This window comes from Oncorhynchus clarkii, chromosome 12, assembly GCF_045791955.1.
Source record: "Oncorhynchus clarkii lewisi isolate Uvic-CL-2024 chromosome 12, UVic_Ocla_1.0, whole genome shotgun sequence".
NCBI classification, from domain to species: Eukaryota; Metazoa; Chordata; class Actinopteri; order Salmoniformes; family Salmonidae; genus Oncorhynchus; species Oncorhynchus clarkii.
The window spans coordinates 69145793-69167762 of NC_092158.1; the positions used below are offsets into that span (position 1 = coordinate 69145793).

At 43.7% G+C, this 21970-nt stretch overlaps 1 protein-coding gene across 4 annotated transcripts in view; it reads right to left on the reverse strand.

Moving 5' to 3' along the window:
* Positions 1–21970, reverse strand: part of LOC139421122 (MAGUK p55 scaffold protein 3a) — a 42784-nt gene that overhangs the window by 11785 nt on the left and 9029 nt on the right. For all 4 annotated transcript variants that reach the window (XM_071171683.1, XM_071171681.1, XM_071171682.1 and 1 more), the window contains exons 2-10: positions 16681–16738; positions 15294–15412; positions 6629–6706; positions 5990–6070; positions 5117–5254; positions 3456–3537; positions 2146–2231; positions 1876–1950; positions 9–205 (exon numbers count right to left, since the gene is read on the reverse strand). In XM_071171683.1, coding sequence (XP_071027784.1) covers positions 9–205; positions 1876–1950; positions 2146–2231; positions 3456–3537; positions 5117–5254; positions 5990–6070; positions 6629–6706; positions 15294–15412; positions 16681–16717 — 893 coding nt within the window. In that variant the 5' untranslated portion in view covers positions 16718–16738. The remainder of the gene's footprint in view (positions 1–8; positions 206–1875; positions 1951–2145; positions 2232–3455; positions 3538–5116; positions 5255–5989; positions 6071–6628; positions 6707–15293; positions 15413–16680; positions 16739–21970) is intronic.

Sequence of the window (21970 nt, forward strand, 5' to 3'; positions counted from 1 at the left end):
AGGCTCACCTCTCCTGGAAGAGTTTGGAGGGAATGAGTCCAGCACGGAGGTTGCTGTCGCCCACCCGTTTGGCCTGCCACCAGGTGGGGTCGTCCTGGGTTACCACCTGCAGGATGTCACCTCGCTTGAAGGGAAGTCCCGCCTCCTGACAGGGCGTGGCCTTGTCATCAGCAGGGATGTAGTCAAACAGGGCCCTCATGTAGACCTGATAGACCCCCCCATACACACACACACACACACACACACACACACACACACACACACACACACACACACACACACACACACACACACACACACACACACACACACACACACACACACACACACACACACACACACACACACAGTTAAACCATCTCAGAAATACATATGGTATGTATAGAAAATAATTGACAGATCACCTCAAACTAGAGAGAGGGAAAGTGATGCTTTTGCAAATAGATTTCAGAATCACAGTCTATCTGTGCATGTGTCTGTGTGTGTGCATGAACAACATGTGCACACAACATACACTATATATAGAAACGTATGTGGACACCCCTTCAAATGAGTGGATTTCCCTATTTCAGCCACACCCCGTACTGATAGATGTATAAAATCAAGCACACAGCCATGCAATCTCTATAGACAAACATTGGCAGTAGAACAGCCTTACTGAAGAGCTCTGTGACTTTCAATGTGGCACCGTCATAGGATGCCACCTTTCCAACAAGTCAGTTTGTCAAATGTCTGCCGTGCTAGAGCTGCCCCGGCCAACTGTAAGTGCTGTTGTTGTGAGGTGGAAACGTCTTGGAGCAACAGCGGCTCAGCCACAAAGTGCTAAGCCACACAAGCTCACAGAACGGGACCGCCGAGTGTAAAAATGGTCTGTCCTCAGTTGCAACACTCACTACCGAGTTCAAAACTGTCTCTGGAAGCAACGTCAGCACAAAACTATTCGCCTGGAGCTTCATGAAATGGGTTTCCATGGCCGAGCTGCCGCACACAAGCTTAAGATTACCATGCGCAATGCCAAGCGTCGGCTGGAGTGGTGTAAAGCTCACCGCCATTGGACTCTGGAGCAGTGTAGTTCTATGGAGTGATGAACCACACTTCACCATCTGGCAGTCCTATGGACAAATCTGGGTTTGGTGGATGCCAGGTGAACACTACCTATCCCAATGCATAGTGCCAACTGTAAAGTTTGGTGGAGGAGGAATAATGGTGAGGGGCTGTTTTTCTTGGTTCGGACTAGGCCCCGTAGTTCCAGTGTAGGGAAATCTTAACGCTACAGCATACAATGACATTCTAGACGATTCTGTACTTCCAACTTTGTGGCAACAGTTTGGGGAAGGCCCTTTCCTGTTTAAGCATGACAATTCCCCATACAAAAAGCAAGGTCCATACAGAAGTGATTTGTCGAGATTGGTGTGGAAGAACTTGACTGGCCTGCACAGACACCTAACCTCAACCTCATCAAACACCTTTAGGATGAATTCGAACTCTGACTGCAAGCCAGGCCCAATCGCCCAAAATCAGTGCCCGACCTCACTAATGCTCTTGTCCCCGCAGCAATGTTCCAACATCTAGTGGAAAGCCTTCCCAGAAGTGTGGAGGCTGTTAGAGCAGCAAAGGGGGGACCAACTCCATATTAATGCCCATGATTTTGAAATGAGATGTTTGACGAGCAGGTGTCCACATACCTTTGGTCACGTAGTGTATCTGAAACACGTCTCAAATTACACCTACACATCTCAGTGCATGTTGGCACCAACTGTTGTAATTCGTCTGCCATTGACTGTTCAGTATTCTGACCCTACCTCCATTCCAGAGCAGCTGTGTCTGTGTTTGTCTGTACTGAGCGTGCCCAGACCGTTGTGTTGTGTTCCTCACCTTGCTCTCCTTCAGATGGTCCTCCTCTTTAATGGCTGGGATTATCTTCAGGGTGATGGAGCCCTGAGACTGGGACTGAATGGCAACGCACAGAGAGGAGCAGGATGTTAGCTTCACAGAAATACACTTTGAACACAATTTCAACCACTGTGTCTTCGCAGCAGAGTTGATGCGGCATGTATTGCCAACATAAATCAAAGGGAAACAGTGCTGTTGGTGCCAGTGGTCTAAAAAACTAGGAAGACATAAAGTATTCTACTCTAGTCTCACCAGAAGCTGACTGATCTCATCAGGCCTTTTGTGAATGATGGAGATGCCGTTGACTTCCCGTAGCTCGTCTCCTACATGGACCAGTCCTGGGTGGAGGGGAGGAGGTGGTGAGGGGAGACAACAGGCGAGCTGAAGTAGAGATCTATGCCTGGGTTCCTATTCCCTATATAGTGCACTCCTTTTGACCAGGGCCTATAGAATCTGGTCAAAAGTAGTGGACTGTATAGGGATTAGGGTGCCGTTTGGGTTGCACACCATATCGTGTATCGAGGAGATCTTGCACAGCACTGTATCAGTAGCAGGTGTACTATATCTATCATACCGCTATTAACTGGGATGAGATATGGACAATAGGGCTTGGGAGTGGTGGTATCACTCTCCTCAGTCATGATCTACTGCAGTCACATCATTGAAACCTGACAAAGAGGGATGAGCGATAGGATCAATTAATCTCATCACTGCTCAGAGAGGGAGAGAAGAAGAGAGGACAGGAAGGGAGAGAGGGAGGGAGGGCAGAGAGGGAGAAGGGGAGAGAGGGAGGGAGGGCACAGAGGGAGAGAGGGAGAAAGGGAGCGAGGAAGGGAGGGCAGAGAGGGAGAGAGGGATGATATGAAGAAACAGACAAGCACATAATGTACTGTACAGAGAAACAAACAATGGTAATGCCCCTTTTTCTATTGACCCCCCCCCCCACACACACACACACACACACTAAACACACACCGAACATAATAAAGAAACGCACGTCTCCCTCCCAATGTGCAGATGGTATTTCCATGGTAACAGCAGCGGTCAGCTCGTTGGAGAGAGTGTGTAATGTATGATATGTGATTGGCTCTCAGGGGAAAGACAGAACACGGCTTCAAACAGCCTGTTAACCACAGAGATCCTCGTCTGTCTGCCTACCACCGTCTCTCTCTCTCGCCATGCTGCTGCTTTAATCTCTGCAACATCTCATAATCATTAGTGGAGGATCCTCCCAGCTGTAGCTTCTATACAGGATGTTACCAATAAAATGTATATCCACTGACATGCTTTAGGCTACAGTACACCGCTGCATAGAAGGTCATATGTGTTCAGACTTCTGATTATTTGTCTAAGTTACATCGTCTCGGTTAGCCTTGCCTTCAGACATATTATGTCTGGTAATATTATCTGAGCGGTCCATAGATCTCGTTTGACAGACCAACAAAAACTCCCTGTCTTGCCTGCGCAAGTTCCAGAGGAAGGGGATGATGAATCAAGACGTATCAGACAGTATGGGTTAAGACCAGACACAGAGAGGAACAGGATGGGACTGAATCACTCACCACTCCGGTCTGCAGCCCCGCCCCTCATGATGCGGGCCACGATCACAGACCCTGTGGTCTCATCCCGTCTGATGGTGGCCCCCTGGGAACAGAGAGATGATCGTTTCCTCCTCCCAGGATTGTATCCTCATTCTTCCCATCTCTTTTCTCTTATTTTATTTGTTTATTTATGATCAATCAATCAACACAGCACCAGTCCCACTTCCCACTTCCATATATACAGTGGGGAGAACAAGTATTTGATACACTGCCTATTTTGCAAGGTTTTCCTACTTACAAGGTTTTCCTACTTACAACCTCTGTAGAGGTCTGTAATTTTTACTGTGAGAGACGGAATCTAAAACAAAAATCCAGAAAATCACAGTGTATGATTTTTAAGTAATTCATTTGCATTTTATTGCATGACATAAGTATTTGATACATCTGAAAAGCAGAACTTAATATTTGGTACCTTTTTTTGCAATCACATAGATCATACGTTTCCAGTAGTTCTTGACCAGGTTTGCACACACTGCAGCAGGGATTTTGGCCCACTCCTCCATACAGACCTTCTCCAGATCCTTCAGGTTTCGGGGCTGTCGCTGGGCAATACGGACTTTCAGTTCCCTCCAAAGATTTTCTATTGGGTTTAGGTTTTTGGCCAAGATCTCGCGATACACGGCCCCATCCATCCTCCCCTCAATACGGTGCAGTCGTCCTGTCCCCTTTGCAGAAAAGCATCCCCATAGAATGATGTTTCCACCTCCATGCTTAACGGTTGGGATGGTGTTCTTGGGGTTGTACTCATCCTTCTTCTTCCTCCAAACATGGCGAGTTGAGTTTAGACCAAAAAGCTCTATTTTTGTCTCATCAGACCACATGACCTTCTCCCATTCCTCCTCTGGATCATCCAGATAGTCATTGGCAAACTTCAGACGGGCCTGGACATGCGCTGGCTTGAGCAGGGGGACCTTGCGTGCGCTGCAGGATTTTAATTAATGACGGTGTAGTGTGTTACTGGTTATGGTTTTCTTTGAGACTGTGGTCCCAGCTCTCTTCAGGTCATTGACCAGGTCCTGCCGTGTAGTTCTGGGATGATCCCTCACCTTCCTCATGATCATTGATGCCCCACGAGGTGTGATCTTGCATGGAGCCCCAGACCGAGGGTGATTGACCATCATCTTCTTCCATTTTCTAATAATTGTGCCAACAATTGTTGCCTTCTCACCCAGCTGCTTTCCTATTGTCCTGTAGCCCATCCCAGACTTGTGCAGGTCTACAATTATATCCCTGATGTCCTTACACAGCTCTCTGAGTCTTGGCCATTGTGGTGAGGTTGGAGTATACAGGTAATGAGTGGAGAACAGGAGGGCTTCTTAAAGAAAAAACTAACAGGTCTGTGAGAGCCAGAATTCTTACTGGTAGTAGGTGATCAAATACTTATGTCATGCAATAAAATACAAATGAATTACTTAAAAATTATACAATGTGATTTTCTGGATTTTTGTTTTAGATTCCATCTCTCACAGTTGAAGTGTACTTATGATAAAAATTACAGACCTCTACATGCTTTGTAAGTAGGGAAACCTGCAAAATTTTCCCCATCCCCTCATCCTCTCATCCTCTACCATTTTATCTCTTTCCCCCATCCCCCTGTCATCCTCTCTGTTACAATGGCTCACCAGTGGTTCCTTGTTCTTGACCAGTCTGACGATCTTCACTGACTCCTCCTCCAGCTCGTCCTCAAAGTCGTCAGGCAGCGGTGGCAACACGGGGTCAAAGTTCTTCTGAGCAACCGTGTCATGAACGGACAAAACTGCCTGATGGGAGATAGCAGAGACAGAAGGATTAATGTTAGAATTGCAGAACTGCATTCTGGGCAGTGGTGTAAAGTACTTAAGTAAAATAAGTAAAAATACTTTAAAGTACTACTTAAGTAGTTTTTTGGGGTATCTGTATTTTAATACATTCATAGAGAAAATGATGTACTTTTTACTCCATACATTTTCCCTGACATCCAAAAGTACTCGTTACAGTTTGAATGCTTAGCAGGACAGGTAAACTTTCACACATCAAGAGAACCTCCCTGGTCATCCCTACTGCCTCTGATCTAGGGGACTCACTAAATACATGCTTCGTTTATAAGTTATGTCTGAGTTGGAGTGTGTCCCTGGCTATCTGTAACTTTTAAAAAACTATTGAATTTGGCCTTCTGCTTTGCTTAATATAAGGAATTTGAAATTATTTACTTTTGATACTTAAGTATATTTAAAACCAAATACTTCTAGACTTTTACTCAAGTAGTATTTTACTGGGTGACTTTCACTTTTACTTGAGTCATTTCCTATTAAGGTATCTTTACTTTTACTCAAGTATGACAATTGGGTACTTCTTCCACCATTGATTCTGAGTATACCAAATATTAGGAATACCTTTGAATGCTCAGTATACATAGAGATTGACATAGATCGAGCTATTCAATACATATGGATGCATGAATAGCCACCCCACCTTCCATAACCAGGTCTCTATGTGTGTATGGGGTTTTTGTTTACCTTGAGATGGGGGGATGTCAACAGCTGTAGGAGTTCCTTCTCCTCAACACTCATTGGTCCACTCTGCAGCTCCTCTGCCACCTGCCAATCACAACAGAGCTGTCAGTCAGACCATGACCTCTGACCTGGAATAAATCTGTGTGTCCAACAGTGTGGGCTTGGGATATAACTGAAAAATGTAGCAGATATATACGGAAAGTGTAGCAGACTATTAGCAGTAGTGGTCTAGAATAGAATCAACAAATATAGATATATACTGTAGAGTTGTACGGCTGTTGCCTAAAGCAGCAATATACAGTGTGTGCTTGCACACACAAATATACACACAGGAGAATAAGCAGCCAGGAGTTATGGCTCAGCACTTTTCCACTTAACTGGCGTGAGGAGAGAGAGGAGAGGCAGGATGTGGAGAGAGTTTCATTAGCGTTGAGATGAATCAGCACTTTCAGACCACAACACAATACTGTACTGTAACTGTATAAATCCACATACCTTACTACCTGCCTCTACCGCTCCTCTGTCTCAGCAAACACACTGGGACCGACTCTATTGGACGGGTGCTTCACACTTCGGCAGTGTGTGTGGTGTGTGTGTTCCTTGTTTGTGTGTGTGTGTGCGTGCGTGCTTTGTTAAACTTACATCCTCAGCCAAAGAGGCGGCGCTGTGAAGGACAGGTGTAGGACTCTGGCGCTCGTACTGTCTCAGCTTCTCATGGATCTGCAACATGTAGTTCAATCACCAGAAAGGTCAGGGAGATCAAACACACACACACGCACACATACACAAATTTAACAACATAAGTGTACCATACATTCCATTAACATTGGCAACATTGCCACCCAGCAGGGGCCCAACTTTCACTGGGGATGGGGGGGACATGCCTCCCAAAAATTCAGAATTTGCCTTTTCGCCCCTCTAGTTTTATAATTGGAATGTGACACAAAAAGAGGCCTCGATGTGCTTTAGGACCATGCGGATGCCTCCGAGCGGTCGGGTAGGCTGTTTCGAGTGTTTATCCAACTGGATAAAAGAAATACTGTATATATATATATACTGTACCAGTCAAAAGTTTGGACACACCTACTCATTCAGGCTGTTAGCCAGCCTGCCAGCTTAGTGGAGACTGCCACTAGCACTGTCAGTGTAGTCAGCTCAGCTATCCCCATTGAGACCGTGTCTGTGCCTTGACCTAGGTTGGGCAAAACTAAACATGGCGGTGTTCGCCTTAGCAATCTCACTAGGATAAAGACCTCCTCCACTCCTGCCATTATTGAAAGAGATCGTGATACCTCACATCTCAAAATAGGGCAACTTAATGTTAGATCCCTCACTTTAAAGGCAGTTATAGTCAATGAACTAAACACTGATCATAATCTTGATGTGATTGGCCTGACTGAAACATTTTTATTTATTTTTATTTCACCTTTATTTAACCAGGTAGGCTAGTTGAGAACAAGTTCTCATTTGTAACTGCGACCTGGCCAAGCTAAAGCATACAGATCGACACATACAACAACACAGAGTTACACATGGAATGAACAAAACATACAGTAGAAAAAAAAGAAAACAAAGTATATATACAGTGAGAGTGCAAATAAGGTCAAATAAGGGAGTTAAGGCAATAAATAGGCCATGGTGGCGAAGTAATTACAATATGGCAATTAAACACTGGAATGGTAGATGTGCAAAAGATGGATGTGCAAGTATAGATACTGTCGTGCAAAAGGAGCAAAATAAATAAATACAGTATGGGAATGAGGTAGATAGATGGGCTGTATACAGATGGGCTATGAACAGGTGCAGTGATCTGTGAGCTGCTCTGACAGCTGGTTCTTAAAGCTAGTGAGGGAGATGGGAATCTCCAGCTTCAGTGATTTTTACAGTTCGTTCCAGTCAGTGGCAGCAGAGAACTGGAAGGAAAGGCGACCAAAGGAGGAATTGGCTTTGGGGGTGACCAGTGAGATATATCTGCTGGAGCATGTGCTACGAGTGGGTGCTGCTATAGTGACCAGCGAGCTGAGATAGGGCTAGGCTTTACCTAGCAGAGACTTGTAGATAACCTGTAGCCAATGGGTTTGGCGACGAGTATGAAGCGAGGGCATGGCTTAAGCCTGAAGAATTTACTCTGTTACAGTTTTTTTGGATTGCTTACACACTAAAATTAAAAGTAGTACACTATTAGCAAAACCTTACACTCAAGAAGCAAAACATCAGCCCATATTTGCACAACTATAAGCACATTGTCAACCTCACACTTGTTGCAAAACTCTACACACAGTGATTTGCAAAACATTTAACACACTTAACATACATTACACACAAAATCTATCATGAAGTCACGTCCTTGCAATACCAAAGCACTGACTGTCAAATTACCACACCGTCCAACCAATTGGTTCAACACAGTCATCAGGTGTGCAAACACTCGTTTGCTTAATTGTAGACACACCAATCAGCACTATAAAAAGCAGCAGGTGAGTTCATCGGTCTTCAAGCACAATGGAAAGAGTCAGAGAAAGAGTAAGACGACGACGAGGAGGAGGAGGAGGAGGAGGAGGACGACGACGACGACGACGACGACGAGGAGGACGAGGAGGACGAGGAGGATGGGGAGGAATAGGAAGAGGAAGACAAGAAGGTGCTCAAAGAGGACCGAATCTGACAAATGAGATCCGCGCAACACTGGTTGACCACGTTGTCAACCACGGCCTGACGCTGAGGGAGGCTGGACTGCGAACCAAATCTAAGCCGATATACAGTGGCAAGTGTGATGAGAACATTTCGACTGGAAAATGGGTATTGTAAAAATATCATCATATCAAAAACATCTGCACGGTTTCAGTAACTGCTTACAGTACTGTATTCTATGCACTATCAGCACTGCCGTTACCATTTCCTGTGAAATTACTGTACTATTGTGTACTGTTTTTTTTTTTTTACATAGGATTGAGGGTCAGGGACGACAAGGGGGAAGGCCTCCTATGTTCACAGAACAGCAAGAGAGGGAGATAGTAAACATGGTTTTGACCAACAATGCTATAACACTCAAGCAGCTCCAAGCTAACATTGTCAATAACCACGCCATTTTCAACAATATCCATCAGGTCTCAACATCAACACTGCCACGCATCCTAAAAAAAAACATTCAAATGAAGAAAATGTATCGAGTGCCTTTGGAGTGCAATTCCGAAAGGTGAAACGGTTGTGGCATGATTATGCAGAGGTATGTATTCACTTTAGCAGTGTGATCTTGCATACTGTCTCATAATATTTTACTGTACTGTAATATGTATGCTAGATCTACACTGAACTACATAATTTTGCCTGACACTGTTTTACAGAGTTTTACGAATGGATGGAGAGGAGATCCAGCAGGAGTTAATTTACGTAGATGAGGTTGGGTTCAACCTGACGAGATCACGAAGGAGGGGAAGAAACATCATTGGCAACAGGGCTATAGTCAATGTCCAAGGGCAATGTGGGGGTAATATAACACTCTGTGCAGCCATTGCACAGAATGGGGTCCTCCACCGCCATGGGCCCTTACAACACAGCACTCATACTTACATTCTTGGACCAATTGCACAACATAACAGCAGCAAATCAAATCGATCATATGCAATACATTGTTGTCTGGGACAATGTGTCTTTCCACCGCTCTGCTCTGGTTCAGAACTGGTTTCAGCAACATCCACATTTCACCGTCCTATATCTTCCACCATACTCTCCATTCCTCAACCCTATAGAAGAGTTTTTCTCAGCATAGCGGTGGAAGGTATATGATCTCCGTCTCCAGGCTGAGGTACCCCTCATCCAAGCCATGGAGGAGGCCTGTGACCAGATGGAGGTAGCAGCAATGCAAGGATGGATTCGTCATTCAAGACGTTTCTTTCCAAGGTGTCTTGCTAATGACATTGCCTGCGAGGTTGATGAAATTCTCTGGCCAGATCCAGCTAGGCAAAGAGACAATGTCTAGTTATTTTTTATTTTTTTGAACTTACAATACGTAAAGTGACGTTTGGTTACAGTGTTATGAATCTCCATGTCAACATTTTGGGCGTGTTGAGAAATAAATGAGTTTCTTCAGTCTACAACATTGGTCTTGTGTAGTGTTTGGTGAATTTACATTATATTTGTACTTTGTTGATAGTAGCCTACTCTAATCATAGGGAAGTAGAAGTGCTAAAAGTGTTTTAGGTTTATCACAGCAGAGTGTAACTCGTGCAAACAGAGTATAGTAATGTGAACCGTGTGTGTTTCATATGGTAACAAAGTGTGGTTTTTACAAGAGTGTTTAATTTCGCAAAGGATCTGTAGTGTTTTGCTAATTGGGTGTAGTGTTTTGAAAACACGGGCCCTGTTTTGAAAATTGTGCTTAAGTAATAAAAAAAAAACTGTAAATGAGGCCTCTCCTCCTGGTTACAGTAGTGACCATATCCCCCGTGCATCCCGCAAAGGCGGAGGTGTTGCTAACATTTACGATAGCAAATTTCAATTTACAAAAAAAAGGTGTTTTCGTCTTTTGAGCTTCTAGTCATGAAATCTATTCAGCCTACTCAATCACTTTTTATAGCTACTGTTTACAGGCCTCCTGGGCCATATACAGCGTTCCTCACTGAGTTTCCTGAATTCCTATTGGACCTTGTAGTCATAGCAGATAACATTCTAATTTTTGGTGATTTTAATATTCACATGGAAAAGTCCACAGACCCACTCCAAAATGCTTTCGGAGCCATCATCGACTCAGTGGGTTTTGTCCATGTCTATGGACCTACTCACTGTCAGTCATACTCTGGACCTAGTTTTGTCCCATGGAATAAATGTTGTGGATCTTAATGTTTTTCCTCATAATCCTGGACTATCAGACCATTTTATTACATTTGCAATCGCAACAAATCTGCTCAGACCCCAACCAAGGAGCATCAAAAGTCTTGCTATAAATTCTCACACAACACAAAGATTCCTTGTTGCCCTTCCAGACTCCCTCTGCCTACCCAAGGACGTCAGAGGACAAAAATCAGTTAACCACCTAACTGAGGAACTCAATTTAACCTTGCTATAAACAATAAACATTTGTCATAAGAAACTAGCTCCCTGGTATACAGAAAATACCCGAGCTCTGAAGCAAGCTTCCAGATATTTGAACGAAAATGGCGCCACACCAAACAAAGTCTTCCGACAAGCTTGGAAAGACAGTGCCGTGCAGTGTCGAAGAGCGCTCAATCCTATTTTTCCAACTATTTTTCCTTATTTTCCATTGAGGAAAATAAGAAAAATCTGAAATTTATTTTTGATACTGTCGTAAAGCTAACTAAAAAGCAGCATTCACAAGTGAGGATGGCTTTCACTTCAGCAGTAAAAAATTCATGAACTTTGAGGAAAAGATCATGATCATTAGAAAGCAAGTTACAGACTCCTCTTTAAATCTGCGTATTCCTCCAAAGCTCAGTTGTCCTGAGTCTGCACAACTCTGCCGGACCTAGGATCAAGAGAGACAAGTGTTTTAGTATTATATCTCTTGACACAATGATGAAAATAATCATGGCCTCTAAACCTTCAAGCTGCATACTGGACCCTATTCCAACTAAACTACTGAAAGAGCTGCTTCCTGTGCTTGGCCCTCCTATGTTGAACATAATAAACGGCTCTCTATCCACCGGATGTGTACCAAACTCACTAAAAGTGGCAGTAATAAAGCCTCTCTTGAAAAAACCAAACCTTGACCCAGAAAATATAAAAAACTATCGGCCTATATCGAATCTTCCATTCCTCTCAAATGTTTTTGAAAAAGTTGTTGCGCCGCAACTCACTGCCTTCCTGAAGACAAACAATGTATACGAAATGCTTCAGTCTGGTTTTAGATCCCATCATAGCACTAAGACTGCACTTGTGAAGGTGGTAAATGACCTTTTAATGGCGTCAGACTGAGGCTCTGCATCTGTCCTCGTGCTCCTAGATCTTAGTGCTGCTTTTGATACCATCGATCACCACATTCTTTGGAAGATTGGAAACCCAAATTGGTCTACACGGACAAGTTCTGGCCTGGTTTAGATCTTATCTGTTGGAAAGATATCAGTTTGTCTCTGTGAATGGTTTGTCCTCTGACAAATCAACTGTAAATTTCGGTGTTCCTCAAGGTTCGTTTTAGGACGACTATTGTTTTCACTATATATTTTACGTCTTGGGGATATCATTCGAAAACATAATGTTAACTTTCACTGCTATGCGGATGACACACAGCTGTACATTTCAATGAAACATGGTGAAGCCCCAAAATTGCCCTCGCTAGATGCCTGTGTTTCAGACATAAGGAAGTGGATGGCTGCAAACTTTCTACTTTTAAACTCGGACAAAACAGAGATGCTTGTTTTAGGTCCCAAGAAACAAAGAGATCTTCTGTTGAATCTGACAATTAATCTTGATGGTGGTACAGTCGTCTCAAATAAAACTGTGAAGGACCTCGGCATTACTCTGGACCCTAATCTCTCTTTTGACGAACATATCAAGACCATTTCAAGGACAGCTTTTTTCAATCTACGTAACATTTCTCCTATAGAGCTCCATTTTTATGGAATGGTCTGCCTACCCATGTGAGAGACGCAGACTCGGTCTCAACCTTTAAGTCTATACTGAAGACTCATCTCTTCAGTGGGTCATATGATTGAGTGTAGTCTGGCCCAGGAGTGTGAAGGTGAACGGAAAGGCTCTGGAGCAACAAACCGCCCTTGCTGTCTCTGCCTGGCCGGTTCCCCTCTCTCTACTGGGATTCTCTGCCTCTAACCCTATTACAGGGGCTGAGTCACTGGCTTACTGGTGCTCTTTCATGCCGTCCCTAGGAGGGGTGCGTCTCTTGACTGGGTTGAGTCACTGACGTGATCTTCCTGTCTTGGTTTGCCGCCCCCCCCCCCCCCCCCTGGGTTGTGCCGTGGCGGAGATCTTTGTGGGCTATACTCGGCCTTGTCTCAGGATGGTAAGTTGGTGGTTGAAGATATCCCTCTAGTGGTGTGGGGGCTGTGCTTTGGCAAAGTGGGTGGGGTTATATCCTTCCTGTTTGGCCCTGTCCGGGGGTATCATCGGATGGGGCCACAGTGTCTCCTGACCCGTCCTGTCTCAGCCTCCAGTATTTATGCTGCAGTAGTTTATATGTCGGGGAGCTAGGATCAGTTTGTTATATCTGGAGTACTTCTCCTGTCTTATCCGGTGTCCTGTGTGAATTTAAGTATGCTCTCTCTAATTCTCTCTTTCTCTCTTTCTTTCTCTCTCTCGGAGGACCTGAGCCCTAGGACCATGCCTCAGGACTACCTGGCATGATGACTCCTTGCTGTTCCCAGTCCACCTGGCCGTGCTGCTGCTCCAGTTTCAACTGTTCTTCCTGCGGTTATGGAACCCTGACCGGTTCACCGGATGTGCTACCTGTCCCAGACCTGCTGTTTTCAACTCTCTTGAGACAGCAGGAGCAGTAGAGATACTCTTAATGATCGGCTATGAAAAGCCAACTGACATTTACTCCTGAGGTGCTGACTTGCTGCACCCTCGACAACTACTGTGATTATTATTATTTGACCATGCTGGTCATTTATGAACATTTGAACATCTTGGCCATGTTCTATTATAATCTCCACCCGGCACAGTCAGAAGAGGACTGTGCCAACCCTCATAGCCTGGTTCCTCTCTAGGTTTCTTCCTAGACTTTGGCCTTTCTAGGGAGTTTTTCCAAGCCACCATGCTTCTACACCTGCATTGCTTGCTGGTTGGGGTTTTAGGCTTGGTTTCTGTACAGCACTTTGAGATATCAGCTGATGTAAGAAGGGCTGTAGAAATTCATTTGATTTGATGATTCAAGGGTTTTTCTTTATTTTGTCTGTTTTCTACATTGTATAATAATAGTGAAGACATCAAAACTATGCAATAACACATACGGAATCATGTACTGACCAAAAAAGTGTTAAACAAATGAAAATATATTTTATATTTGAGATTTTTCAAATTAGCCACCCTTTGCCTTGATGACAGCTTTGCACACTCTTGGCATTCTCTCAATCAGTTTCATGAGGTAGTCATCTGGAATGCATTTCAATTAACATTTCTTTCCTTTTTAATGTGTTTGAGCCAATCAGTTGTGTTGTGACAGACGATAGCCCTATTTGGTAAAAGACCAAGTCCATATTATGGCAAGAACAGCTCAAATATTCAAAGAGAAACGACAGTCCATCATTACTTTAAGACATGAAGGTCAGTCAATGCAGTTGCAAAAACCATCAAGATGAAACTGGCTCTCGTGTGGGCCATCACAGGAAAGGAAGACCCAGAGTTACCTCTGCTGCAGAGAATAAGTTCAAGTAACAGACACATCTCAACATCAACTGTTCAGAGGTTGACTGCGTGAATCAGGACTTCATGGTCGAATTGTTGCAAAAAAAAACACTACTAAAAGACACCAATAAGAAGAAGAGACTTGCTTGGGCCAAGAAACACGAGCAATGGGCATTAGACTGGTGGAAATCTGTCCATTGGTCTGATGAGTCCAAATTTTTGGTTCCAACTGCCGTGCCTTTGTGAGACGTGGAGTAGGTGAACGGACGATCTCTGCATGTGTGGTTGCCGTGAAGCATGGAGGAGGAGGTGTGATGGTGCTTTGCGGGTGACACTGTCAGTGACTTATTTAGAATTCAAGGTACATTTAACCAGCATGGCTACCACAGCATTCTGCAGTGATACACCATCACATCTGGTTTGCGCTTAGTAGGACTATTTCTTTCTTCTTCTACATGACAATGACCTAACACACCTATAGGCTGTCTAAGGGCTATTTGACCAATAGGGAGAGTGATGGAGTGCTGCATCAGATGACCCGGCCTCCACAATCACCCAACCTCAACCCAACTGAGATGGTTTGAGATGAGTTGGACCGCAGAGTGAAGGAAAAGCAGCCAACAAGTGCTCAGCATTTGTGGGAACTCCTTCAAGACTGTTGGAAAAGCATTACCCATGAAGCTGGTTGAGAGAATGCCAAGAGTGTACAAAGCTGTCATAAAGGCAAATGGTGGCTACCTTGAAGAATCTCAAATATACAATATATTTGGATTTGTTTAACACTTTTTTGGTTCCTACATGATCCCATGTGTGTTATTTCATAGTTTTGATGTCTTCACTATTATTCTACAATGTAGAAAACAGTTCAAATAAAGAAAAACTCTTGAATGAGTAGGTGTGTTCAAACTTTTGACTGGTACTATATATATAGTTATGTCCCCCACACTTCTAAAACTAACGTTTTGCCTCTGCCACCCAGTCTTATGTGTACCTTCATGAGGTAGCCCAGGCTCTTCTCACTGAAGACATCTTTGAGGAAGACCATGTCCTCCTTGTGGTTGGCATCAGGACGCAGCTGGGACGTCAACAGGGCCAGAGTCTCGTGCAGGCCTGTGGAGAGGAGGGAGGGTGAAGGAACTGGGATCCGTCTTTGTTTACATCCTCAGATCCGACGGAGTAATGTAATATATAATGACAGATACCATTTAGCAGACGCTTTTATCCAAAGAGATTTTCAGTCATGCATGCACACATTTTACGTAGGGGTGGTCCTGGGATTCAGACCCTCTACCCTGGTCAACTAAGTCTGGGATTCAAACCCACTACCCTGGCCAACTAAGTCTGGGATTCAAACCCACTACCCTGGCCAACTAAGTCTGGGATTCAAACCCACTACCCTGGCCAACTAAGTCTGGGATTCAAACCCAGTACCCTGGCCAACTAAGCCTGGGATTCAAACCCACTACCCTGGTCAACTAAGCCTGGGATTCAAACCCACTACCCTGGCCAACTAAACCTGGGATTCAAACCCACTACCCTGGTCAACTAAGCCTGGGATTCAAACCCACTACCCTGGCCAACTAAACCTGGGATTTAAACCCACTACCCTGGCCAACTAAGCCTGGGATTCAAACCCACTACCCTGGCCAACTAAGCCTGGGATTCAAACTCACTATCCTGGCCAACTAAGCCTGGGATTCAAACCCACTACCCTGGCCAACTAAGCCTGGGATTCAAACCCACTACCCTGGCCAACTAAGCCTGGGATTCAAACCCACTACCCTGGCCAACTAAGCCTGGGATTCAAACCCACTACCCTGGTCAACTAAGCCTGGGATTCAAACCCACTACCCTGGCCAACTAAGCCTGGGATTCAAACTCACTATCCTGGCCAACTAAGCCTGGGATTCAAACCCACTACCCTGGTCAACTAAGCCTGGGATTCAAACCCACTACCCTGGCCAACTAAGCCTGGGATTCAAACCCACTACCCTGGCCAACTAAGCCTGGGATTCAAACCCACTACCCTGGCCAACTAAGCCTGGGATTCAAACCCACTACCCTGGTCAACTAAGCCTGGGATTCAAACCCACTACCCTGGCCAACTAAGCCTGGGATTCAAACCCACTACCCTGGTCAACTAAGCCTGGGATTCAAACCCACTACCATGGCCAACTAAGCCTGGGATTCAAACCCACTACCCTGGCCAACTAAGCCCGGGATTCAAACCCACTACCCTGGCCAACTAAGCCTGGGATTCAAACCCACTACCCTGGCCAACTAAGCCTGGGATTCAAACCCACTACCCTGTCCAACTAAGCCTGGGATTCAATTTTGATGCATAAAGGTTGCACCTTTTCTGATGTATTTCATCTTACCTGTGCCTGCTGAGAGGACCGGCATGGCTTCTTTCATGGGTCAGCAAAAAGGTGAGGCCTGGCAAAGAGAAGCAGAGAAAATGGATGAAAAGGAAACATACTCCCCTTTAGTTCTTCTTCATCTCATACACACTGCGTTTTCCTGAAGAGGATGTCACTGGGTGAAAACTGTTAAGGGCTTTGCAGGCAGTTTTAGGTGATCCTAAAAGTACTGCATACTCTAATGATGTGTGTACCTCAGTGTGTGTGTGTGTGTGTGTGTGTGTGTGTGTGTGTGTGTGTGTGTGTGTGTGTGTGTGTGTGTGTGTGTGTGTGTGTGTGTGTGTGTCTGGAACAGATGTGCTGGGATCTGGAGAGCGGTAGACTAATGGTGCCAGTACATCCTCTATAGACAGGTTCTAGCCTGCGTATTAGACTTCTTATGCAGTAACCAGCCAACGCCTCACCTCAGTGTGTGTGTGTGTTAACAAGATAGAGATGTAAAGTAGCGTGATACACTCTCAATGCGGGCACCATTCATCACATTGACTGCTAGCACCGTGTCCACTGTGCTGTGGGCTGCAGGGTATTTTGGCATTTTATTAGAATCCCCAATCCCCATTAGCTGTTGCAAAAGCAGCAGCTACACTTCCTGGGGTCCACACAAAACATGAAATGACATATTACAGAACATCATTAGACAAGAACAGCTCAAGGACAGAACTACATACATTTTTTTTAAAGGCACACGTAGCCTACATGTCAATGCATACACACCAACTAACTAGGTCAAAGAGGGGAGAGGCGTTGTGCCGTGAGGTGTTGCTTTATCTGTTTTTTGAAACCAGGTTTGCTGTTTATTTGAGCAATAGGAGATGGAAGGAAGTTCCTTCCAACAATGGCTCTATATAATACTGTACGTTTTCTTGAATTTGTTCTGGATTTGGGGACTGTGAAAAGACCCCTGGTGGCATGTCTGGTGGGATAAGTGTGTGTGTCAGAGATGTGTGTAAGTTGACTATGCGAAACAATTTGGAATTCTCAACATATTAATGTTTCTTATCAAAAGAAGAAGTGATGCAGTCAGTCTCAACTCATAGTATTTACAGTGGGGATAAAAATTATTTAGTCAGCCGCCAATTGTGCAAGTTCTCCCACTTAAAAAGATGAGAGAGGGCTGTAATTTTCATCATAGGTACACTTCAACTATGACAGACAAAATGAGAAGAAAAAAAATCCAGAAAATCACATTGTAGGATTTTTAATGAATTTGTTTGCAAATTATGGTGGAAAATAAGTATTTGGTCAATAACAAAAGTTTATCTCAATACTTTGTTATGTACCCTTTGTTGGCAATGACAAAGACAGAAGTCTTCACAAAGTTTTCACACACTGTTGCTGGTATTTTGGCCCATTCCTCCATGCAGATCTCCTCTGGAGCAGTGATGTTTTGGGGCTGTTGCTGGGCAAACACGAACTTTCAACTCCCTCCAAAGATTTTCTATGGGGTTGAGATCTGGAGACTGGCTAGGCCACTCCAGGACCTTGAAATGCTTCTTACGAAGCCACTCCTTCGTTGCCCGGGCAGTGTGTTTGGGATCATTGTCATGCTGAAAGACCCAGCCCTATTTCATCTTCAATGCCCTTGCTGATGGTAGGCTTTGTTACTTTGGTCCCAGCTCTCTGCAGGTCATTCACTAGGTCCCCCCGTGTGGTTCTGGGATTTTTGCTCACCGTTCTTGTGATCATTTTGACCCCACGGGGTGAGATCTCGCGTGGAGCCCCAGATCGAGGGAGATTATCAGTGGTCTTGTATGTCTTCTATTTCCTAATAATTGCTCCCACAGTTGATTTCATCAAACCAAGCTGCTTACCTATTGCAGATTCAGTCTTCCCAGCCTGGTGCAGGTCTACAATTTTGTTTCTGGTGTCCTTTGACAGCTCTTTGGTCTTGGCCATAGTGGAGTTTGGAGTGTGACTGTTTGAGGTTGTGGACAGGTGTCTTTTATACTGATAACAAGTTCAAACAGGTGCCATTAATACAGGTAACGAGTGGAGGACAGAGGAGCCTCTTAAAGAAGAAGTTACAGGTCTGTGAGAGCCAGAAATCTTGCTTGTTTGTAGGTGACCAAATACTTATTTTCCACCATAATTTGCAAATAAATTCAATAAAAATCCTACAATGTGATTTTCTGGATTTTTTTTTTTCATTTTGTCTGTCATAGTTGAAGTGTACCTATGATGAAAATTACAGGCCTCTCTCATCTTTTTAAGTGGGAGAACTTGCACAATTGGTGGCTGACTAAATACTTTTTTGCCCCACTGTATATCAGCCCTCTGATTACAATTAAGAGCAAAATGTGTCGCTCTGTTCTGGGCCAGCTGCAGCTTAACTAGGTACTTCCTTGCAGCACTGGACCACACGACTGGACAATAATCAATGTTAGACTAAACCAGAGCCTGCAGAACTTGCTTTTTGGAGTGTGGTGTCAAAAAAGCAGAGCATCTCTTTAGAATGGCTCAACCTATCCCCATCTTTGCGACCATTGAATCTATATGTTTTGACCATGACTGTTTACAATCTAAGGTAACAGCAAGTAATTTAGTCTCCTCAACTTGTTCAACAGCCACACCATTCATTACCAGATTCAGCTGAGGTCTAGTACTTAAGGAAGGATTTGTACCAAATACAATGCTCTTAGTTTTAGAGATGTTCAGGACCAGTTTATCACTGGCCACCCATTCCAAAACAGACTGCAACTCTTTGTTATGGGTTTCGGTGACTTCATTAGCTGTGGTTGCTGATGCGTATATGGCTGAATCATCAGCATACATGGACACACATGCTTTGTTTAATCCCAGTGGCAGGTCATTGGTAAAAATAGAAAAGAGTATAGGGCCTAGAGAGCTGCCCTGAGATACACCACACTTTACGTTTGACATTAGAGACGCTTCATTAAAGAAAACCCTTTGAGTTCTATTAGATAGATGGCTCTGAATCCACGATATGGCAGAGGTTGAAAAGCCATAGCACTTAATTTTTTTCAACAAAGGTTATGGTCAATAATATCAAAGACTGCACTGAAATCTAACAGTACAGCTCCCACAATCTTCTTATTATCAATTTCTTCAACCAATCATCAGTAATTTGTGTCAGTGCAGTACATGTTGAGTGCCCTTCTCTATAAGCATGCTGAAAGTCTGTTGTTAATTTGTTTACAGAGAAATAGCATTGTATTTGGTCAAACAATTTTTTAGCAACAGTTTGCTTAGCAACAGTTTGCTAAGAGCTGGCAGCAAGCTTATATGTCTGCTGTTAGAACCAGTAAAGGCTGCTTTACCACTCTTGGGTAGCAGAGACTTTCCTCTAGGCTCAGATGAAAAATATGACAGATAGGAGTGGCTATAGAGTCAACTACAATCCTCAGTAGCTTTCCATCTAAGTTGTCAATGCCAGGAGGTTTGTCATTATTGATTAATAACAATGATTTTTCCAACTCTCCCACACTAACTTTACAAAATTCAAACGTGCACAGTTTTTCTTTCATTATTAGTTTTTTTATACATGAATATAATTGCTCACTGTTTGTCATGGGCATTTCCTGCCTAAGTGTGCCCACTTTGCCAATGAAATAATCATTAAAATAATTGGCAACATCAAATGGTTTTGTGATGAATAAGCCATCTGATTCGATGAAATATGGAGTTGAATTTGTCTGTCTGCCTGTCACGCCCTGGCCATAGAGAGGCTTTTTATTCTCTATTTTGGTTAGGCCAGGGTGTGACTAGGGTGGGCATTCTATGTTCTTTTTTCTATGTTTTTGTATTTCTTTGTTTTTGGCCGGGTATGGTTCTCAATCAGGGATAGCTGTCTGACTTTGTCTCTGATTGAGAACCATACTTAGGTAGCCTTTTAACCTGTGTGTTGTGGGTAATTATTTTTCCGTGGGTGTTTGTGTGCACCTCGGTTGTATCACGCTCTTTGCTGTTTACCTGTTTGTTGTTTTTTGGTTGTTTCGGTTTCACTTTCGTTAAAAGATGTGGAACTACATGCACGCTGCGCCATTGGTTGATTTATGACAGGGAGTTTGAGGTTAGCGAGCGTGACACTGCCCATAATTTCATTTAAAGCACTCCAAAGTTTTTTCCATCATTCTTTATATCATTAATCTTGGCTTCATAATACAGTTTCTTCTTCTTTTTGTTGAGTTTAGTCACATCATTTCTCAATTTGCAGTAAGTAAGCCAGTCAGGTGTACAGCCGGACTTATTAGCCACTCCCTTTGCCCCATCTCTTTCAACCATACAGTTTTTCAATTCCGCATCAATCCTTGGAGCCTTAACAGTTCTATGGCGAAGGAAGATTTGTGTGTGTGTGTGTGTGTGTGTGTGCTTGCATGTGTGCGTGAGAGTGAATCTGTCCTTTCTGCTTCGTCTGTCAACTACCACCAACAACACAACCACATCCATTACACTCAAGTCTGCTGTCATCTGTGGGAGAATCATGACGATATACACATTTAAACAGCCATTCCTTCACTGTCAAACTAACAATGAATGCCCATAAAGCTCCCTGATCTGTTGGCAGGGAGAATTACGGCATGTCCTGGACGAAGCAAAATGCTTATAAAAATGAAATAGACCCCTCAAAATATAATAAATACTACACATACTGTGAATGAAACATTCTCCCAAAACAGATGTTATATTGTGCTTAATTCTTAGATCCACAATCTGCAATTCTGAGTAAAGTACCCTCTTAGAGAAAAAGGTGCTAAGTAGAACCATCTAGTTTTCCCTAGAACCCTTCCTGGTTCTACCTAGATCCTTCTATGAATGGATCTACCAATAACCATTTTATCATCTAAAGGTTATTCCTAGAACCCTCTATAAAGGGTTCTACCGAGAACCCTTGTATCTTGGGCAGGTTCTTACTAGAACCTTCTATGAATGGTTTCACCAGCCTTACTAGCCTTTCAAATGAAATGGTTTATGACAATACTGTACATTACATATATCACAAGGCCTTTCTTTGAGGGCCTACTGTAGTTATACCCTAACACAGTGGTTCCCAAACTCTTGAAAGTCGTAATTGCACAAGGCGCAATTTTGAAATTGGGTAATTCATCATCAGTTTTCTTCTTGTCATGTCAGTCATTGCAGACCTTAGAGAGCTATTTATAACTTGTCTGAAATGCCCAGATCAACTAGCCCATGTCAGTTAATGTTTTTTAGCTAGGTTTTTTAGCGCATAGATTTTGTTGCAGTGTTTGAGTTACTCAAATATCACATAAATTCACAGGCCTGCAAG